Source organism: Sus scrofa, chromosome 18, assembly GCF_000003025.6.
Source record: "Sus scrofa isolate TJ Tabasco breed Duroc chromosome 18, Sscrofa11.1, whole genome shotgun sequence".
Classification (NCBI taxonomy): domain Eukaryota; kingdom Metazoa; phylum Chordata; class Mammalia; order Artiodactyla; family Suidae; genus Sus; species Sus scrofa.
In genome coordinates this window covers 55888816-55907687 of record NC_010460.4, presented here as the reverse complement: position 1 = coordinate 55907687, position 18872 = coordinate 55888816, and the positions used below count along the sequence as shown (strand labels likewise).

The 18872-nt window shown below is 61.3% G+C and overlaps 3 protein-coding genes across 8 annotated transcripts; 1 reads left to right on the top strand and 2 right to left on the bottom strand.

The window, feature by feature from the left end:
* On the top strand, positions 712 to 3995 carry RARRES2 (retinoic acid receptor responder 2). Of its 4 annotated transcripts, none has more exons than XM_021078437.1 (6): positions 712 to 887; positions 1822 to 2019; positions 2249 to 2353; positions 3237 to 3332; positions 3561 to 3687; positions 3852 to 3995. In XM_021078437.1, the coding sequence occupies exons 2-5, from the start codon at positions 1846 to 1848 to the stop codon at positions 3675 to 3677; spliced, it is 492 nt and encodes a 163-aa protein (XP_020934096.1). In that variant the 5' UTR covers positions 712 to 887; positions 1822 to 1845; the 3' UTR covers positions 3678 to 3687; positions 3852 to 3995. The 4 variants fall into 4 exon arrangements, with proteins under 4 accessions (XP_020934096.1, XP_020934095.1, XP_020934097.1 ...); XM_021078436.1 differs by having other exon boundaries at positions 722 to 887; positions 3870 to 3995; XM_021078438.1 differs by lacking the exon at positions 712 to 887 and adding an exon at positions 1002 to 1115 and having other exon boundaries at positions 3870 to 3995.
* On the bottom strand, positions 4267 to 18030 carry LRRC61 (leucine rich repeat containing 61). The gene is made up of 4 exons (XM_021079112.1): positions 17850 to 18030; positions 15572 to 15741; positions 15024 to 15158; positions 4267 to 5797 (listed from the first exon to the last, which is right to left on the bottom strand). Exons 3-4 carry the CDS (start codon positions 15069 to 15071, stop codon positions 4862 to 4864), a joined length of 984 nt encoding a protein of 327 aa, XP_020934771.1. The 5' UTR covers positions 15072 to 15158; positions 15572 to 15741; positions 17850 to 18030; the 3' UTR covers positions 4267 to 4861.
* Positions 8809 to 18028, bottom strand: ZBED6CL (ZBED6 C-terminal like). 3 transcript variants are annotated; one of them, XM_021079108.1, is made up of 4 exons: positions 17850 to 18028; positions 15572 to 15741; positions 15024 to 15158; positions 8809 to 13271 (listed from the first exon to the last, which is right to left on the bottom strand). In XM_021079108.1, exon 4 carries the CDS (start codon positions 13232 to 13234, stop codon positions 10016 to 10018), a length of 3219 nt encoding a protein of 1072 aa, XP_020934767.1. In that variant the 5' UTR covers positions 13235 to 13271; positions 15024 to 15158; positions 15572 to 15741; positions 17850 to 18028; the 3' UTR covers positions 8809 to 10015. The 3 variants fall into 3 exon arrangements, with proteins under 3 accessions (XP_020934767.1, XP_020934770.1, XP_020934769.1); XM_021079111.1 differs by lacking the exon at positions 17850 to 18028 and adding an exon at positions 17736 to 17810; XM_021079110.1 differs by lacking the exon at positions 17850 to 18028 and adding an exon at positions 15842 to 16020.

Here is an 18872-nt window from a genome sequence, read left to right as displayed (position 1 = left end):
GGCTCCACGAGGAGAGTCCTGGCAGGGGCGCATGGGGAATGGGAGAAAACCTTGTGCCAAACACGGGGTCATCTGCCACTTTCCGTGTATCTCCTCATTTAATTCTCAAACCAGCGCCTAGGGTGGGGCGTCTACCCCCGCCTGGCAGGGAAGGGCTCTGGGCCTTAAATGAGGTCCTTTCTGGGGGAGATGAGCAGCCCTGGTCACCCGGTCCCGGTGACTGACACTCTATGAAATCCCAGAGCTTGCTCCTATTTGCACAAGCCAGCAGCAGGAGTCAAACCCCCACTTTCCCTGACTCCCAGCAGCCTGAGGAATCCCACCACGCCTTCGCCCACACGAGACCCCGGAATCTGTCACCGTCACAGATGGGACATGCAGGATCAGGACGTGTTGGCTGTGTTAGAGGTTGTCAGCCTCCTCTCTAAAGGAGACCGCTCCCTTCCCAGCGCGGCTTTAGGCCAAGGGAGGCAGCCAGGCAGATCAAAGGACCTCGAGGAGGTCCCATATGATTTGAGGTAGTCTGTGTTTCTGGAAGACTCTCCCGAAACGCGGGTCTGGGGGACGCTGGGGACTGGCCGCCCAGGAAGGGCCTGGGGGCAGGGCAGTCCGCAGCCCTCCAAGGAGAGGCTGGGCCGAGGGCCTGGCCTGGGGAGCGCAGTCCCAGGAGGGCCGGCCCAGCGCGGGGCGGGGGTGGGGTGGGGGGAGGAGCCTCCGCTGCGCTGGGAGCTGGAGGGGGCCCAGGAGGTGGGAGGGGGAGGAGATGGGGGCCGAGCCGTGGGAGGGAGCAGGGGGTACCGGGAAGAGGCTGACAGCCCGGCCAAGAGTCGGCCTGGGGAGGTCGGGAAGCGGCAGTGTAGGAGCGACCCCGAGGCCCGGGAACGGAGGTGAGCGGGGAGCGGCAGTGGCTGGACGGCAGGACGGGCGGGCAAAGGGCGCTGCTCCAAAGGGCGATATCTGTCAACTTGTCTGGAGCCCTGTCTTTCAGGCAACGCCCCGGGGAGCTTTTCACTGCGGGGGCCTCAGTTTCCACCCCTTTGGCTTTCTGGTCCTAAGACCACTCTCCCCCGCAGCGTCGTCGGGACCGTCCAGTCCTGAGGCGACCCCAGTCACAGGTTGGGGGGGCTGGGAGCGGGATGGGGGGAAGGCCCCAGAAAAAAAGGACTGGGGAGGGAGGGTCTGCCCGAAGAAGAAGAAGAAAGCCAAGGGTGGGACCAAGGCGAGCCCCCCATTTCCGGGGGTGGGGGCAGGTAGGGCTGATGGCAAGGGGCACTTTTAGCCCAGGAAGGGTTAAGTGTCCTCCTGTTCCCACCCGCTCTAGACCCCTCCCACGTGTTTACGTCCTCCCAAAAATATTCAGCCTCCTCCCAAAAATATTCAGCCTCCCTGGCCTCTCTTTGGTGCTTGCCCCTGCCCCCCCTCCACCCCCAGTTGGGGTGCGAGAGGGTGAGGGTCAGGGCCCCGGGCCCCTTGGAGCCAGTAGTTTGGGGACAGCCAGCAGGAGAGGGGCATCAGAGAGGATGGGAGAGAAAATGGGCCCCCAAAGCGGGGCAAGCTGGAGTGGGCAGCAGCGCAGCTTCTCAAGCTCTTGCCTGAGGCCGAAGGCCAACTCAGCCCCGACCCAGGACTGCGCCAGACCCGGGCTGAGCTGGACCTGGAGAGTGGGGGAGGGTGGGAGGAGCAGGGGAATCCCAGGGGAATGGGAGAGGGACACTCCCTGCCCTCCGCCTCTGCCAGACGTGGCCCCTGAGCCGCAGGGCCAGGGAGCTGCCCCACCCCGACCCCCCAAGCTGGCTGAACCCTAACCCTAACCCTTTGCAGGATCAGGGTGATCAAGGTGAAGCCATGTGGCAGCTGCTGCTCCCGCTGGCCCTGTGGCTGGGCACCATGGGCTTGGGCAGGGCTGAGCTCACAGCGGCCCAGCTCCGTGGCCTGCAGGTGGCCCTGGAGGAGTTCCACAAGCACCCACCCGTGCAGTGGGCCTTCCGGGAGACTGGTGTGAACAGTGCCATGGACACGGTGAGCGGCACCCCAGGGAGGGGAGGGGGACGGGACCACTGCACGGGAGTCCAGCATGTTCCCCAGGAGCAAATGCAAAAGTGCTTGGGCCCTGTGAGCACCCAGCTCTCCGGAGAAAGGCCACGGCCTCAGCCACCCCCTGGGATGTGCTGTTTCAAGGTGGGACAGGTCACATCCAGGAAGTGCTCTGCTGGCTCAGCTGGCTGCTGGCCTTCCTGTCTGTCGGCAGCCCTTCCCGGCCGGGACCTTTGTGAGGCTGGAATTTAAGCTCCAGCAGACCAGCTGCCGGAAGAGGGACTGGAAGAAAGCTGAGTGCAAGGTCAAGCCCAACGGGGTGAGTGAGGGCCAGCGTGTGTGACAGGGTGTGCGCTCCGTGAGAGTATGCAATTGGGGGTGGGTAGGAGATGCATCGAGAATGAGGTTGAAGACCTCAGAGGGGGTGGCCTGGGTCTGAGCCCAGGGTCGTGATGGTTTCGGGTGGGCTGCGGGCCTGGACAGACCAGAGGAGGACGGTTGGGCTTCTCTCTGAGGACGCACGTTCTTCAGACTGATCCTCCCTCCATCCAAGTTCCTCTCTCAGGCTTCAGGTCACGGGTGGAAGAAGCCCTGGTGAATTCCTCCCTTCCTGTGAGTTTTCAAGTAGAGATGGTCCAGCCTGGGCTGCTTCATACCAGGGCTTGATTCATCAGCCACGTTGGGAGCAAAATCACTGCCACAGGCCGACCCCTGGGCTGGGAGCACAGCCATCTGGGTCCTTGTCCCAGCTCTGCCGCACCCGCCCTGGGGCTCTGCAGGTTCTTTGGAGGCCTCAGTCCCCTCTATCTGTTAAGGGGGGTCTGGGTTACACTAGTGGTTTCCAGACCTTTATACCAGGACCCTTGTGTTCAAATCAAATCTTACAAGAAAATGCAAACAGATGACAGCAGAGTGGCTCGGGTGGAAGTCCAGTGTGGAGAACCCACCTGGGACGGACACACACACACACACACACACACACACCCCCACACACTCGTGCACTCTCCCAATCTCGATAGTTAGAAAACCGCAAGATGGTTTGACTTCGGCAGTTTCCCAGTGGGAGGGTGGTTGGTGCCTGGAACCAGCAGAACTGCCAATGGACTGTGACCCCACTGTAGGCTGCCCCCAGCTTCCACCCTCATGGGGCCATAGGCCTCCCTTCATCACCTTCCTCCCTGGCCCCATGCCCCCCTCCCCAGAGAAAGCGGAAGTGCCTAGCCTGCATCAAGCTGAACTCTGAGGATAAAGTCCTGGGCCGGATGGTTCACTGCCCCATAGAGACTCAGGTCCAACGGGTAAGAGTTGGCAGAGGCGCGAGGGGGAGGCTTGGGGGGGGGCTGCAGGGGAGGTCCGGGTGCAGGGGTGTGGAGGTGTGAAAGGCAGCAGGAGAGAAGAGGATGAGGGTGGGAGGGGCGAGGAGGAGCTCTGGGCAGGGCCCAGACGTTCCCTAGAGAATGCGGATGAGCAGTGGACGCTGCCAGGCCTCCCCCTGGGCCGGCCTGAGCGGGCGCTGGTGCCCACAGGAGCCCGAGGAGCGCCAGGAAGCTCAGTGCAGCCGGGTGGAGCGGGCCGGCGAGGACCCCCACAGCTACTACTTCCCAGGACAATTTGCCTTCTTCAAAGCCTTGCCCCCCAGCTGAGGCCCTGCTGGTAGGTGGCCAGGGAGATCAGAGCAGGGATGGCAGGCCGGAGTGGGGTGTGGGGCCGGGATGGAGAGGAGTTGGAGCCAGGCTGCGGGAGGCAGGGAGGAGAGAGCCTGGGATGGAAGGAAGGCTGGGATGGGGCCCAAACAGCCCCCTCACACTCAATCTTAGTTTCTCTTCCCTCTCTAGAACTTCACCCGGCTTCCTGGAAGCTGCGGGAGGACACCAGTGAAGGCCGCCTGGCCCTCCCCTCTCTGCGCCCAGGGAGGGCCACCCCCATTATCACTGAGCTAATAAAACTGCTCTGCTGAGAAAGCCTTCTCTCCTCCCACCCCCACAGTCCCTCCCTCCCCAGCTCAGCTGGAGGAGACCTGTGTGTGAGGAGAGGCCTGGAGGCTCCAGCCTCATTGGGAGAAAGCAAAGCCCCAGGGGGGGGCAGGATACTTCCCTTGGAGCACCCCCGCAAAGCCGCGTGCCCCTCCTCCTTCCCCAGGAAAGGCCAGCAGGAGCAAGGACCCGGGGCCTCCTTTCAGGGACTCACGCCTGGGAAGACCAAGCAGGGCCACGTGAAATGACAGGCAGCGAGGCAATTAACATCAGGAGTTTACTAGGGATCAGCGGCGCAGGGGGGATGGATGGTGAAGGCCCCGCCGGGCTGTGGGGCAGAGCAATCACTTGGACGGGCGACTCTGGAAGGCAGGAAACCATGGCCTTCTCGCTGAGCTCTGCCGGAAGGCTGGCCATCCCCGTCTTAGGAAGAAGCAACTTCCTTCCACCAGGTCTCAGACTCACAGGGGCAGGAATGGCAGCAGCTGTGGACACAGGAGGCAAGGGGCCTCTTCCCGGGCACTCTGAGTAGGTGGCAGGACAGCCTCGGATGGCGCCAGCTGCTTGAGGAGGGCCTGAGGCCCTGATACCTGCTCCAGGCCTCCCAGGAGGTGTGTCCCTGATGCCTGTGGACGGAGGTGGGCACTTTTCCTTGCGGTGGAGTAGCGGAGGGGGCTGCTCTTAGGGACGGGGACGTAAGAGCACAGTCCCCTGCTTTGCCAGAGGCCAGCGTGATGAAACCATAACAACAAGCACAGAGGCAGGAAGGGACCCATGGGCGGGAGGGGGGGGTCACAATGTGCCAACCCCACAGCCACATGCCAGGCTGCCCCGGGCCACGGCAGGGGGCGCAGTCAAAAGACAAAGGACGCAGTGGTGCCTGCGGGGCTGAGCGCCTGCTCGGCCCGAGCTAGGCTGTCGCTAGCCTGGCGGTCCAGGTCTTGGCATTCCTGCAGTGTGTCCTGGAACTGCCGGCAGGCCTCCTCCAGGATGGAGCTGCTGCGTGGTGGCCAGGACTCCCAGTAGCCTGGCTCCACCCAGGGCTGGGCCTCCAGGGCTCGGGACCCAGGGCTGGAGCTGGGACGCAAGGAGCTGTCCAGGTCCCGGCACAGCTGGTAGAAGTCACTGCCTCGGCCGCTCACACGCTCGCCGTCGATGACCTTGAGGCCCGGCAGCAGCTCCCGGACAGAGGCCCAGTAGGAGGGGCTGGCGCAGATTGGGTTGCTGAGCCGGGCCAAGGGGTCCCGCAGCCGCAGGCACTCGAGGCCCCGCAGGCCGGCCAGACACTGCAGCTGCCCGGGGCCAGCCAGCAGGTTGCCCGCGGCGTTGAGGCGCTGCAGGTTCTCGCAGGCAGCCAGGGGCTCCAGAGCCGTTAGCCGGTTGTTGGCGACGTTGAGCACGGTCAGCTGGCGCAGGGAGGCCAGTGGGCCCAGCTGGGTGAGTGCGTTGCCCGACAGGTCCAGCCACTCGAGGCCCAGGCACTCGCCCAGGCAGCCCAGGTCCACCAGCCCCAGGCCCCGCAGCTTCAGCAGCAGGATGGACTCCAGGGCGAACTCGCCCGAGCGTGACTTGAGCAGTTGGGGCGTGACGCGCACCCCGTCGGCCTCTCCAGGCTTCTCGCCCCGAGGCTCCATGAGACGTGGGGGCCAGGTGGCTGGCAGTTCCGTCACAGGGTTGTGGGTGCTGGTGGCGGTCAGCGGGCTGCTCGCCTCAAGGGGTTGGCCCTCAACTCTGCCTGGGCCCGTGCCCAACGCCTGTTTCCAACACCCCCCTCGAAGGCTGGTGGGTCCCTAAGGAGAGACAATCGAACAGTAAGCAGGCCTCCGAACACCTCTGGGAGCCCCCAGCCTCTACCGCCATGGCCAGAAACCTAGATGCCCGGCAGGACCTGAGGACTCAAGTCCAAGAGCCCGCTGAGGGGGTGGGCCGAGGGGGCCCGACTTGGGGTCACACGGGATGGCACTCAGGCCCTGTGTCGCCAGTTCCCCATTTTCCTTCTCTGCACCAGGGACACCTCTTTACTTTCCTTTCTCAGTAGCTGCTGGTGATTATCCATTGTCATTCTGAAGTGTTTTCTTTTCTTTTCTTTTTTTTTTTTTTTTTTTTTGTCTTTTGTCTTTCTAGGGCCTTATCCATGGCACATGGAAGTTCCCAGGCTAGGGGTCTAATGGGGGCTGCAGCTGCTGGCATACACCACAGCCACAGCAACGCAGGATCTGAGCCACATCTCTGTGGCCTACACCACAGTTCAGGACAACGCTGGATCCTTAACCCGCTGAGCAAGGCCGGGGATCGAACCCGCAGCCTCATGGTTCCTAGTCGGATTCATTTCCGCTGCGCCATGACAGGAACTCCTGAGGTGTTTCTTTTAACCCCTTAAAGTTATCTCTGAGTAGACAACAGGTGGCCATCACTGCCAGTCCTTCTGTTCCTCCCTGGGAGAGCCATGCATTTGCTGGTGTAAATGAGAGCACCTGGCCTTGCTTTATGCATCAGATACGTCCCTGACTCAGTCTCTTTTAATACCAGCAATGAATTCAAAATGGTTTCTGGGTTCCATGGGCCAACCCGTAACCTCTGGTGGTAGCTCAGCCTTCAGTCCCAGATGAGGAAACTGAGGTTGAGGGAGGGGAGAGTGGAGGCCCAGGGAGTAAGTGGCAGCACTGCCAGGCCCGACCCCAAGCCCTGGCCACCCAAACCCTCTTCACTTTGGCATCCACAGAACCGCATCCGTGGCTTTGGCATCCACAGAACCGCATCCGTGGCTCCAATCACAAACATGACGTCATTTCCCAAGCAGGCAAAGGGAGGCTGGGGAAGGTAGGCCGAGTGGTCAAGGGAGGCATCCTGGGGGAGGAGCAGGGTGGCACTTATCGTGGCTCCAGAAAGGCAGGGGAGGGAGGGGACTTTCAAGTCACTAGTAGCTGTGGGACGGCAGAAACCCGGGTGCTAGTGCAAGACAGGAGCACAAGAGAGGAGGCCGGGGGGCAGGTAGGGGGTGTGGCGATGCCGAGCACTGAGGGGTCAGCGTTTAGGCAGAGAGGAAAACAAGCAGGGATCTCTGCTCCAAGTGGCAGCTCCCCAAACCCACAGACTCTGGCCAGGCGCAAGCCAGGCGGAGTGACGCCTGCAGAGAATCAAGGGGCCATTCACTCCCGCTGTTTACAAAACCTGGGGCCCCAGCAATCGGCCTGTTTCCGTAGCAACACTTCTCATTCCCCCTCCAAGGAAACCAGACCCAGAACTCCCCCCCCAACCAACCCTCACCCCCCACTAGGGAGTTGGGGAGGCTGCTAACACATCTGACCCTCAGCTACCATCTGAGAAGAGGGTCCCAGGTCATTACCCGGCCCCCCTGGTCAGCAGCAGTCCAGCTCCTTCATTTCTACCAGTTTCCTTCCAAGAGGCGTGGAACGTGCTAGGAAGCCTGCCCTACTCCCTGCAAAACCAGCTGCTGGGGTCTGTAAGCAGCAGAGGAAGGGATGCGGTCACCTCTGCATCTAGCTGACCTCTCTGGCCCACAGGGCGGGGGGCATATGGGCACTGGGCACGAGAAACTGGCCATAAAAGCACCAGCAAGAAACAATGACCCTGCTGAGGGCAAGAAGTGACGGAGACGGGGGAGGGCAGACCAGAACAACTGCTGGGAACCTGGCCACACGGCCGGAGGCAGAGCTCCTGCCTCAAACACATGGGTGCACGTGGACAGGTGACCTCTGCTCTGCTCCCGGCCACAGCTCACCTCCAATCTCCTCACCTCGACTTGGGAGGTGCCCACACACCTGTGCAAACCCAGCTCGTGTGGAGGCCGGCAGCAGACAGCAGGCCCCGTGTGACGAAAATGGCTTATCCACATTCTACCACGTCAAGGTCACTCTAAACCCTGGAGCCATCCAGGTCTGTTACAGAAATGAGCAAACAGAGGCTGTTGGCCTAAATGTCTTGAAAAGGACTTGGCTACACGGGTGAGCATGGGACTGAGATAACAAGCGGCATTCCAATCTCAGGAGGGTGGCCCATCTTCCTCCCTTGCTCAGAGCCAGCCTTTCCGCGTCTCAGTTTACCTAAGTAGGAAACGGGCCAGAAAATGCTCAGACAGGCCCTGAGTCAGCCAGAGCAGGTGGCACCAAGGCCAGGGGAGCAGCCTCAGGCAGACAGTCTCCTGGGGCTGGGCTGCGTCTCTGCCATGAGGGCCGCTCTGTGCATCTGCTTCCTCCACCAGGAGAGGATGGTAGCAACCCCCCCACCCCACAAGCTGTGACAACCAAAACAAAGTGCCTGGATTGAGAGCCACTGCTCCAGAGCCCAAGCACCCAAGTTTGGGACCGTCCAGTGTCTTAGTGTCCTGCTTTCGCAGCCCCACCGCCCTCACATGCTACCCCACCCCAGTCCAGTGATGCCAAACAGTAAGGGCACGGTGCCTCTCCTGAGAGAACAGCTCGAAGGATGGCGGTGCCAAGGAATACAGAGCCCCAGGACCACCCTAGGGCACGTCTCATCCCTGCCCCCACCTGACCTACTTACTGCTCCCCAGGTAGGAGGGCGGACAGGCCACCCCGGTTCAGAGATGCTCTCAGGTGGTTTTCCCTAAAATTGGAGCCGCACTCACAACCTAAGGAAGGGAGGCGGAGAGAGGGCAGGGCCCCGATGCACTTGACACAGTGGGGACCTCAAGGAGTGGCCCCAGTCCAGCCCCTCCCCAGAGCCGTGCGCACACCCCTCCCACGGCTCGGGGAGAAGGTGCCCCCAGAGCCGTCTGGAGGCTACAGACCTCACTTCAAATCATGCTGCTCCAACCACGGAAGGCAATCTGTACAGTTTTATTCACGCCACTGTTACACTGCTAAACTGAAAACACAGGCTGCCAGGTAGGGCAGGGGTGCAAACTCACCCTGAGTAAAAGAAGACGGAGAATTTTTTCCTGCTCCCTTACAGTCTCAGTAACTTCCCAATGTCCTACCATGAGTTAGTCACAGTGGCCCAGGCAAAGCGAGGGGACAGGCCTCCAGGCTCACCCCCAGGGCCAGGGTGCAAGCTGGGCGGCGCTGCTCCCTGCCTCTGCCCACCTTCCCTCCCCGAGCCCGTGACCCAGTGACCCAGCACCTCAGGAGGGCTCGCCCCTCCTTCTCCCAGCCCAGGACCCTCCGGCCCTGCACACGGCCCTAGGGAACTCAGGGCAGCCGCCCACCAGGGTACCCTCCCTGCCTGCTTCCTGAGGCCGTCTGCAAGCCCCAGGTCTCCAGGGGTCTAGAGAACCCTGCAGGTGGGAAGGACAGTGTGAGGAGGGGAAGGCCCCTCCACCTCAACCCCAGGCCGAGGAGCAGCAGCCCAGCCGTGAGGACCCTCGGGCACTCTGGGGTCCCCGGGGAGGAATGGTCCTGAAGCCACTGTCCGCACAGCACCTCCATCTTACAACAGCTACCTGCCTCGGGGTCTCCTCCTTTTCCCAGGAGGAGCATCCTCGGCTCAGCCAGGCTCTAGGTGGCTGAAGATGTTCCCTGTGGCACCCCCGCCCCCCCGCCCCCGGGGCCCCTGGTCGCTCTCTGAGGAAGCAGACCCTGAGGGCAGGGCCTGCACCCTGACGCACACAGTTATGCTGCAAGTGAGGTGTGCAGGGCCCCTTACATCCCCCAAGACACGTATTTTTTTGGCAATGCCCGCAGCACGCCGAAGCCCCCAGGCCAGGGACCAAACCCTCCCATAGCAGAATCCTTACTACTTGGCCACTGGGGGCTCCCACCGCCCACCAGCGCTGTAAAGGAGCACTGTGGTCCGGAAACTGAGTGGCACAACTCAGAGCCACCTACTGACAAAGCCAACATTTCCACACACACACCGCTGGCCACAAATCAAGGGGTGAGCAGATGCAAAGTGACAGCTCCCTGGAAACAAAACAGCCACCTGTCCGAAACCAAGAAACATTCTTTTCAAACAGGTTTAAGGTTCTGGCCAACCCTCTGCCCTCTCCTTCCAGCTGCTGCGGGCTCCCACGGGCAGCCCCTTGGGCGTCACCCGCTGGTCGGCTCCCCCTCAGCCAGGTCTCCACTGGGGAAGACCAGGGGTGGTGGGGTGTAGCTGGGGAAGTGCTCCAGGTTGGTCTTCAAGAAGAGAAGGTGCTCGACCGTCTCCACTGGGAGCGAGGCGCCGTGCTCCACGATGGCGGGGCTGTCCAGGGAGGCAAAGACGCTAGCAGAGAAGGCGCCCGTGGCGGGGCAGGACAGATAGATGGTGGCCAGTCTCGCCAGGGCTGGCCAGACTGCCCGCCTCTTTGCCCAGTAAGCCAGGGGGTCCTCCTGGGCGCCCACCGTCTCGTTCTCACGCAGGTACTTCTTAACGATGATGCTGGCCAGGTGGTTCTCTGTGGACAGGGAGGCACCACTGCTCTCAGAGGCCAGCAGCCCGGCACTCTCCAGCTGCTCCAGCAAGCTCCTCTCCCTCTGGGCCAGCAGCAAGGACCCAGAGGGACTGCTCCTCCGCACCGGCTCCTCCTGGCCCTTGCCGCCAGTCCCAGGGCTCCTGCTCCTTCTGCCACTCAAGGTGGCGCCCGCGCGCCCAGCCCTGGGGCCCTGCAGGGAAGGGGAGGGCGGCGTGGCGTCCTCGGACACCATGATCTCCTTGACCTTGCACACGAGAACCTGCTTCCAGTGGTCAATGTCAGCCCCCGCGGGCAGGATGGCCTCAATCCTCCCCTTGAAGCGGGGGTCCAGGAGCGTGGCCAGCACCAGCTCCTCGCGGTGGAAGAGCTCGGTGAGCTGGAGGTCTGTGGCGAGCTGCAGGGCCAGGCCCTCAGCCAGCCGCACAGCCGCGCCCACCTCCCCGGCGCTCTGCCCCTCGAAGTGCCCGCGAAGCTGCTCCAGGAAGATGTGCAGGTAGCGCAGCTGGGGCAGCACCAGGCTCAGAGTGGCCTGCGCAGCACTCGCCTCGCGGACCACCATCTGGAAGGGCTGCAGGAGCTTGACTAGGCTGTCTGCCAGGCTCCAGAAGGTGGCCGACAGGGCTGTTCCCGCCTTCCCCGGCTGGTGCTTCTCCTCATACTCCCGCAGCGGCCGCTGCTGCTCCACCAGCCACTCCATCAAGCGGTAGGCAGACACCCAGTGGTCCGAGAGCTCCCCGAAGGGCTGGCGGGCCGGGACACCGCACTGCTGCTGCAGCTGGGAGAGGAGCCGCCGGGCCTCTGCGGAGCCTTGGAAGTGGCCGCAGATGGCCCTGGCAGTGCCCAGGATGATCTGGATGCTATGATGGTGACACAGGAAGTTTCTCACCAGGGAGTTGAGGCAGTGGGCAAAGCAAGGGATGTGGGCGTAGCCCTCCATCCGGACCGCCTGCTCCAGACTGGGGCAGCCCCCCGACACCAGGAAGCCTGGTTGCAGGGAGCCACGGCCAAGCCACAGGCTGAGCTGCTCCCGCAGCTCCCGCTGCCTGTCCTCTGCAGTGCTGTCCAGCGGCAGGCCTTGGACCCAGAGCACGGCCTGCTTCCTCGGGCTCCCTGGCTGCGTCGCCCTCCAGTGGGCAGTGACAGCCACATAGTCCACCACCGTGTCCCGGGCTGCCATGGAAACAGTGAGGTGGACCCGGCGGCCCTCGGCCCACTGCATCTCCTGCCACACCTGCTCGCCCATCGCCTCATGGAGCAGAGGCAAGGCCTCGTCGGAGAAGAAGGCTGGAGACGGCAGGCGGTAGCAAGGGTCCATCCGGGCCACGAACCTTCTAAAAGGTGGGGACGAAACAAAGGAGAGCGGCAGGGCCAGGCTGCAGAGTAACTCGGCAATGCTGCGGTTCCAGGCCTGTGCGCGGGGTTGGTTGGGGGCATATATGCCATCTCGGTCCTCCCCGCCCGCTGTGGGGGGGGACACAGGGTTCCCTCTGGTGGGAGCAGGCAGGGGAGGCCAAGCCTGTACCAGCGGCTCAGGCCCGCCCAGGGCCACCCACCTGTCACCATCTTCCAGGGGTGAGGCATTCGGGTGGCACTGTGGCGAGAGGAGCCCCCCGGGGGCAAGGCTGGCGGCCCCCGCGGGCAGGCCTTTCAGCTTCTTCGTGGGCAACCCTCCCTGCTCCTCCCCAGGGCCAGCCTCCGTGGTCTCCCTCCCCACCTCCAGCCCGTGCTTCTTTGCCAAGTGACAGACCAGACCTGAGGGTTGGGGCTGCCCCTTGACTTTGCCCTGTTTGATGCTCGAGTGACACAGGGTGCAGGGGACAGGGCAGACGTTCCTGCAGTTGGTGGTAGACAAGTGCCTCGTGTCGGGCGTGGGCCTCTGATCCAGGGCGTCCAGGGTGCCAGGGGATGGCCTGGGAGCCCAGCCCTCAGCCTCTGCCTGCATGGCTCTCATACACAGTGGCTTCTGGAGGCTTGGCTGGGGCAACTCCTCACCCCCGCCAGGAAGCAAGTGCCTCTTCTTCCACTTCTTGAGGTGATGCACCTCTCTGGCCAGATGGGCTATGAGGATGTCGGCCGGCCTGGCCACCTCATTCTCACCAAGCTGGCCCATCTCTGGTCCGTCTGGCCTGGCTGCCTCGCCCGGCCTGGCTGCCCCGCCCGGCACCTGCTTAGAGGAGGCCTGGCCAGAGCTGAGCACGGGGTGCCTTGACTTCCTTCCCGCCGGCTCCCCCACCTCTCGCCGTCCACGGGCCTTCTGCTTGGACCCCTTCTTCTCGGGCTGCACAGGAGGCTCCTGCCCAGGCACAGATTGAAGGCCACGGCGTCCAGAGTGTCTCTTTGCCTTTTTCTGCCCACGGCGGGCGTGGCAATGTGCGCAGGCAGCAGCTGGGCCAAGACCAGGCCTCTCCAGGGAGCAGGCTCCTCTCTTCTCACCATGGACATGCAGGCCCAGGGACCCTTCCTCCCCCAGGAAAGCCTGGTCAGGCGCGGGGCACAAGGAGCTGCCAGGGAGGGGGCGGGGCCTCTTCCTCTGCAGGGACAGGTCCCTCCCCCTCCGCTTTTGGGAGATGGAGGGTCCAGCCTTCCTGAAGCCACTGCTAGTCTGTTCCCCTACGTCTGCAAACTCAAGTTTGACCTCGGTCTCTGGCAGGTGCCCCGCAGCACCCCAGCCAAGTCCACAGGGGGTGTTGGTAGCTCTGGTGTTGAACTTGGAGCTGGGAGAAGGCAGGGGAGCAGCCGGGCTCCTGGCTCTGGTCACGGAGGGGTCAGCACACACAGGGGCCTCTCGCCCTGTAGATCCTGAGGGTGTCTGTTTCTTGGGGGTCTTTCTGACTTTTTCTACTTCTGACATGCTTGGGAGCTTGGGACAATGAGAAGTCGGGCCCGGGCTGTAAGGCAAGATGAAAAGAACGGCTCTCAGCCAGCTGCCTGCCCGACATGGGGATCTCGGAGGGGAAAGGGAGGCCAGAAAGGAAAGAGGAGAGCAGAGGACGTGAGGCGCAGTGACTGTGGGAAATCAATCCCAGGACAAAACTCTCCAGGGCCCAAGCTCCGTGCCGAAGCCTGGCGTTCACTCCTCCAGACCCAGTGGGGTAGCCCTGGACCGGAAGCCCCGGCCCTCTGCACACGAGTGGTTTCTGTGCCCATCTTTGCTCCACACTAACTGATGTTTCTCTTTTCTCTTGATGTTTATCCAGAACCTAGCAGGCCCTCGGCAATTTTCCTGTGTGACGATACAGCATGAATCAGGCGAGGCCCCTGCATGCACACAGCCCCCAGGCTAGCAGCAGACACAGACAGGAATAAAAACATACACTCAGGACAAGGAAAACGAGAGCACGCCCTGCACCCGGGGGCAGGGACACGACTGACGCACCAAAAGGTCTCCCCTGGAAGAGCCGCGGGGCCAGGCGCTGTCAGCCTGGCCAGCAGGGAGTGGGGGTGGCTGGCATCTGCCCCGTGCTCCTTGGCTTGGCACCTGCAGGGCCCCCTAAAGAGGTCATGTCACTCAGTACTGGGGAGCGATGCAGTCTGAGGCTTCCTAAGCCTCTGTCAGAGCCACCAGATGGAGCAGCGCCTGATGCCAGGGACTCAAGCCCCCAGCATTCCCCTCCCTTCGAAGCCTACTCCTCTCTGGCCCGGCCCCTACTGCCCTGCTCTGCCCTTGTCAAGGCCCATGGAGACCCTGGGGCATGCCTCGGCACACTGGCAGCACCTGCCCCCATCCTCCGTCTGCAACACTGTTGCTGGCGGCTCTGGGCATGTTTCTCAGCTTTCCTGTGACCTGTGACTCCTCTTCAGTCTCTGTTCTGGTCCCTCATCCTCTGCCTGCCCCTTCTTGGTGTCCCCTGGGTACCTGGTTTCTAGGCCTCATCTCACCCTCTCCATCCCCTCCACGGTCAGGGCCTCATTTACCTGCTGACCACTGCCAGCCCCTCTCAGCTGCCAACTCCCTCTCAAGCCTCTCCTCACCTGCTCTGCCTACAGTCGCCTCGTTCTAGGTAAGTGGGATGCCTCTTCACCCAGACGCTCAGACCCAAACCCAGGGACAACCCTCAACTCCTTCCCCTTGTTCACTTTCCTGGAGACGAAGTCAAATTCAGGGCCCTCAAAAGATAAGAGACATGAAGAAATCAAGAGAAATCCAGAAGAGAAACATGCGGAAAGAAGGAAATGAGAGGGAAGGAAAAGCCCAGCGAGCGAGGACGTCTCCCGAGGCAAGAGAGACTGGAAGAGGATCAGGCAGCTCCCAAGGAGCTGGGGAAGGAGCGCGTGTCCCCTCAGGCCAGAGCAAGACATGGCTTAAATGAGGAGATTTAAACCAGAGCGTTCTGACCCTGAGTGACATTACACATCGGAAGGGTCACCAGGGATGCAGGACAGCCTCCACTGGTGGCAGGCCCAGCTGGAGGCTCAAGGGAGACTTAGGAAGGCGGGCGGACACTGCGGAGCCCCTTCCAGCCAGAGCGGCCTCAGCAGAACCAAGAGGTAATCACCCAGGCCCATCCCTCGGTGGCCCAGTCAGCCACCACCAAACCGGGTGTCTGAGGCCCACAGGAGGAGGGGCTGGACCAAACAAAGTGCAAGACACTGTCCTGGCCTGAGGAAGGGCTCTAGGCTTCAAACCACAAAGGACTCACCTCTGCTCTGACTCTGACTGAAGAAACAGAAACCCAGGGTGGCCACATGCAGGTCAGCAGCACAGCGGAGCACCAGCGCTGGTGCAAGGCTTCATGGCTCCCAAGAACTGAAACCAGGCCCGTCCAATCTGCTCACTGGCGGGGCAGAGGAACAGAAAGCACATGGGAGTTAGGCTGCAACCTGGGTCGCACCAAAAGCCTTTGTCCGAGGACCGCTAGTTCATCCCAGGGCACTAGTCCTGTTCTGCTCCCCAACTAGCCTTGTGCCACCGGCCTGTCCACATCCTACAGGGACACTTGATCCAACTGACCATATAACAAAAATTCATCAAATACCTACCACGAGCCATCACTGTGCCCTAAAGGTACAAACACAGGACAGTAACTGCCTGGCTGGCACACAGGGCTTAGGGTAAGACAACTTGGAAATGGCTGCTGGCACCAGGGCAAGGCCAGCAGGGCAAGTGCCATGGAGCCAGGCCTCAGGCAGACCTGGAGGCAAATCTTGTCTATGGCACAGAGTTTAGACTGTCATAAGGGCCCCTTACCTCAGGCTGCTGCTTCAGGAACCTTAGCTCCTGAAAGGTCCCCAGGCATGCCTGGAATCTCGGGCAATTCCTGGCTCCCACAGTAAGGTCCCCCCTTCCTCTTCACTGATGCACATCAGGATGACAGCGAGGTGGACACGGTGCAGAGTCAGCCCTGGATGTACTGGAATCTAAAATGTAAAATTTAACAAGAAAATCAGCCACAAACTCCAGGACTTTGGTTATTAGTAAGAAACTGTTTGTGACATCTCTTTAACAGATGACACACACCTTTGAGGACAATGACAAGGCAGAGACACTGGGGCTGCACCCCTGGAGCCACAGTGGAGCCACACGAGGCAGACACAGCCTGGGCAGTAGATGGTGAGGAGGGACAGCCAGCCAGGCCGTGGGACCGGGCAGTCTGGAGAGCTGTGCAGGAGGCAGATGGTGCTGGGGCTGCGCCGTGGAGAAGGGCTCCAGACGGGCTCCCACCTAGCATGTTCGTTTCAGAGACAGCGATTTTGAGGTTATTCTGGAACAAATCTTCAGGAGTAGGTGTGACAGGTACAGACAGAGGCAGGGGACAGAAGTCTGAGCTAAAGATATAGATCCCTGTGAACGTTTCCAGAGAAACTGAGGGCACCCGCCTGAGGGAGAAGAGAGTGGAGCGTGGTGTCCAGACAGCACGGCTGCTGTGGGGAGGACAGAGGACAGGCAGACTCCACGGATGGCTGACAGGCAGAGGACAGGGACCCAGAAAGACTCAGGCCATGTTGGGGAAGCCAAGGGAAGGCTCATCAGGAAGGACAGACAACCCTACTTCAGCGGATGATGCAGATGGAAGCAGGAGCTACGCGACAAGAAGCAGGGGGTTTGGACACCTGTGATGGCAAAGGGTCACACTGTGGGACAGGAGGGAACAGGCTTGGCTCGGTCTCAACACGGAGAAAAGGTGCAGTGGGCCGAGAGGGAGGACTGATGGCAGGAGCTTCCTAGAGAGAGGACCCAGGGCACGAGGCGGGGGGGGGGGCTCATCCTTGGAAAAGAAGAAGAATCTTTTTTTTCTTTCTTTCTGATAAAGCAAAGGAGGACAACAGCCACAGTGGCAAGCAAGTCCTTGAGTGTGGGCAGGGGGTGGGCCCAAGGCAGTTACGTCCAGGAGCCTACAGATTCCCAAGGCGGAGCAAGGAGAGGCAGCAACTTGCTGGCTGAGCCTGATACGGGGGGGGGGGGCCCTCAGCACTGCTGTGGCTCCACAGATTAGATTTCCTTCAAACTACTTCTGCCAGGCCTTTTCCCAAGCACATGTCCAGAAGCGAAGGGGTCACTTTTCTAGTTCTCTTGGGCCTGCCTCACCCCCAGGGCCCCATGCGGAGCTCAGCCCACCCTGGGCATTCCAGAACTATGCCAGACCTTTCTCTGGAGTTTTCACTCTGCCCAGGTCTACCAGCCCCCTTGTCTCTCAGCCCTGGGAAGGCGGGGGAAGTGTCTGTCTACCTCTCAGATCCCAGGGGACTTCAAAGTCCTTAATGGGCCCTCAAGACCTGGGCTTCTCAAGTCCCCTGTCCCTGCCCCCATGGAGAGAAGGAAGGTGCTGAGGAAAAGGATGCAAGGACAGCAGTGAGTGGAAGGAAGGGAGTAGAGAGAATCACTACACATGCAAATTTGGATATTTGCAAATCCTAAGGGAGATGTTTTTGAATAATCAGGTAACATTAGATTTCACATTATGCAAAAGTGACATGAGACATTTTAAACTACACCCCAGCGGAACCCTTCGCTCTTTTCTGCGAGGTGCTCCCCATAATGGACTGAGAGCCTGAAATCCGGAGCCAGTCTATGTGAGTTTAAATCCGGCTGCTACCCACCAGCTGTGATCGTGCCCTAGTGTCTCGGTTTTCCCGTTTATACAACAGAGATAACGGCACCCACCTCACCGGCTTGAGGAGGATTAGGGGAGTTAATGCACGCATATTAACAGTGTCTGAGGGTAGTTCTTGCCACAGAGTGATGGGTATGAATCGCTGTCCAGCAGGTTCTGGCCTCACCTGTGGTTTCAGGCGCGGGGCTCTAGGCTAGGAGGGGGAACACCTGGACAGCTCAGGGCAAGCCGCCTCCGCCGCCCGCCACCCTCCCGGGCCAGGTCTGTGAAGTGAAACCACAACGCCCCACCCCGGCTTACTTCGAGCCGGGGAGACCTCAAGGCTCCCACCGCAGCCGACCGCGCCTCGGTGGCGGGTAGGAAGGAGCCGCCTCCTGCCGCCCGCTCCCACCCCCGCACCTCAGCGGGACCTACCAGGAGGCACCAAGGGCCCCACAGAGCCTGGGCGGAGAGCAGTCCAAGTTCCGGGGCGCAAGGGGTCCTTCCGGGAGCGACAGCCCGACGAGGCGCCGCGTCCCCCTCCGTCCAGCGGTTGGTATGTTTCTCTAGCCGGCGGGCAGCACCCAGTGCGCAGGCGTCCGCGGCCGGAAGAGGCGGTGTCACGTGGCCTCCTCCCCCGGAAGCTGCGCGCCTCTCTCAGTTCGCGCGAGATGCTTTCGCACTAGTTTTAATAGTGTCGGCTTAGCGGTTTGGCTTGGGGAGAATCGTAGGGGCTGTGGGCCTACGGTGAGCTAGTTTAACCTTCCTCCTCCGCTGGTCGCTCCCCAACGCCTCTTCCACCCTGGGCTCTCTGTGCCGCGGGACTTGGCCCGAGTGCACCTGGGACTAGTGCGCGCATGCGGATGGAAGGGACCACAGTAACGATAATGATCCATGTGTCGGAGTCTTTTTTTTTTTTGTCTTTTTGTCTTTTTTGTTGTTGTTGTTGTTGTTGCCATTTCTTGGGCCGCTCCCGCGGCATATGGAGGTTCCCAGGCTAGGAGTTGAATCGGAGCTGTAGCCACCGGCCTACGCCAGAGCCACAGCAACGCGGGATCCGAGCCGCGTCTGCAACCTACATCACAGCTCACGGCAACTCCGGATCGTTAACCCACTGAGCAAGTGCAGGGGTCGAACCCGCAACCTCATGGTTCCTAGTCGGATTCGTTAACCGCTGCGCCACGTGTCGGAGTCTTTAACCGCCTTGAAGGTTCACCCAGCATTTCATGACAACCATCCGGGGTGTCTCCTAGGGAAAATGCTGGGATATTGACTATGGCTACTAACAGACGTGGCTACTCTCGTCTATTATCAGTTTTGATCTGTGCTCAAAAGTCATTTTCTTTTTTTTCTTTTTTTTTAATCTGGCCGCGCTCATGGCATGTGGAAAGTTCCTGGACCAGGGATTAAACCCCGGTCACAGCAGCAAACCGACCCACACCAGCGACAATGCTGGAT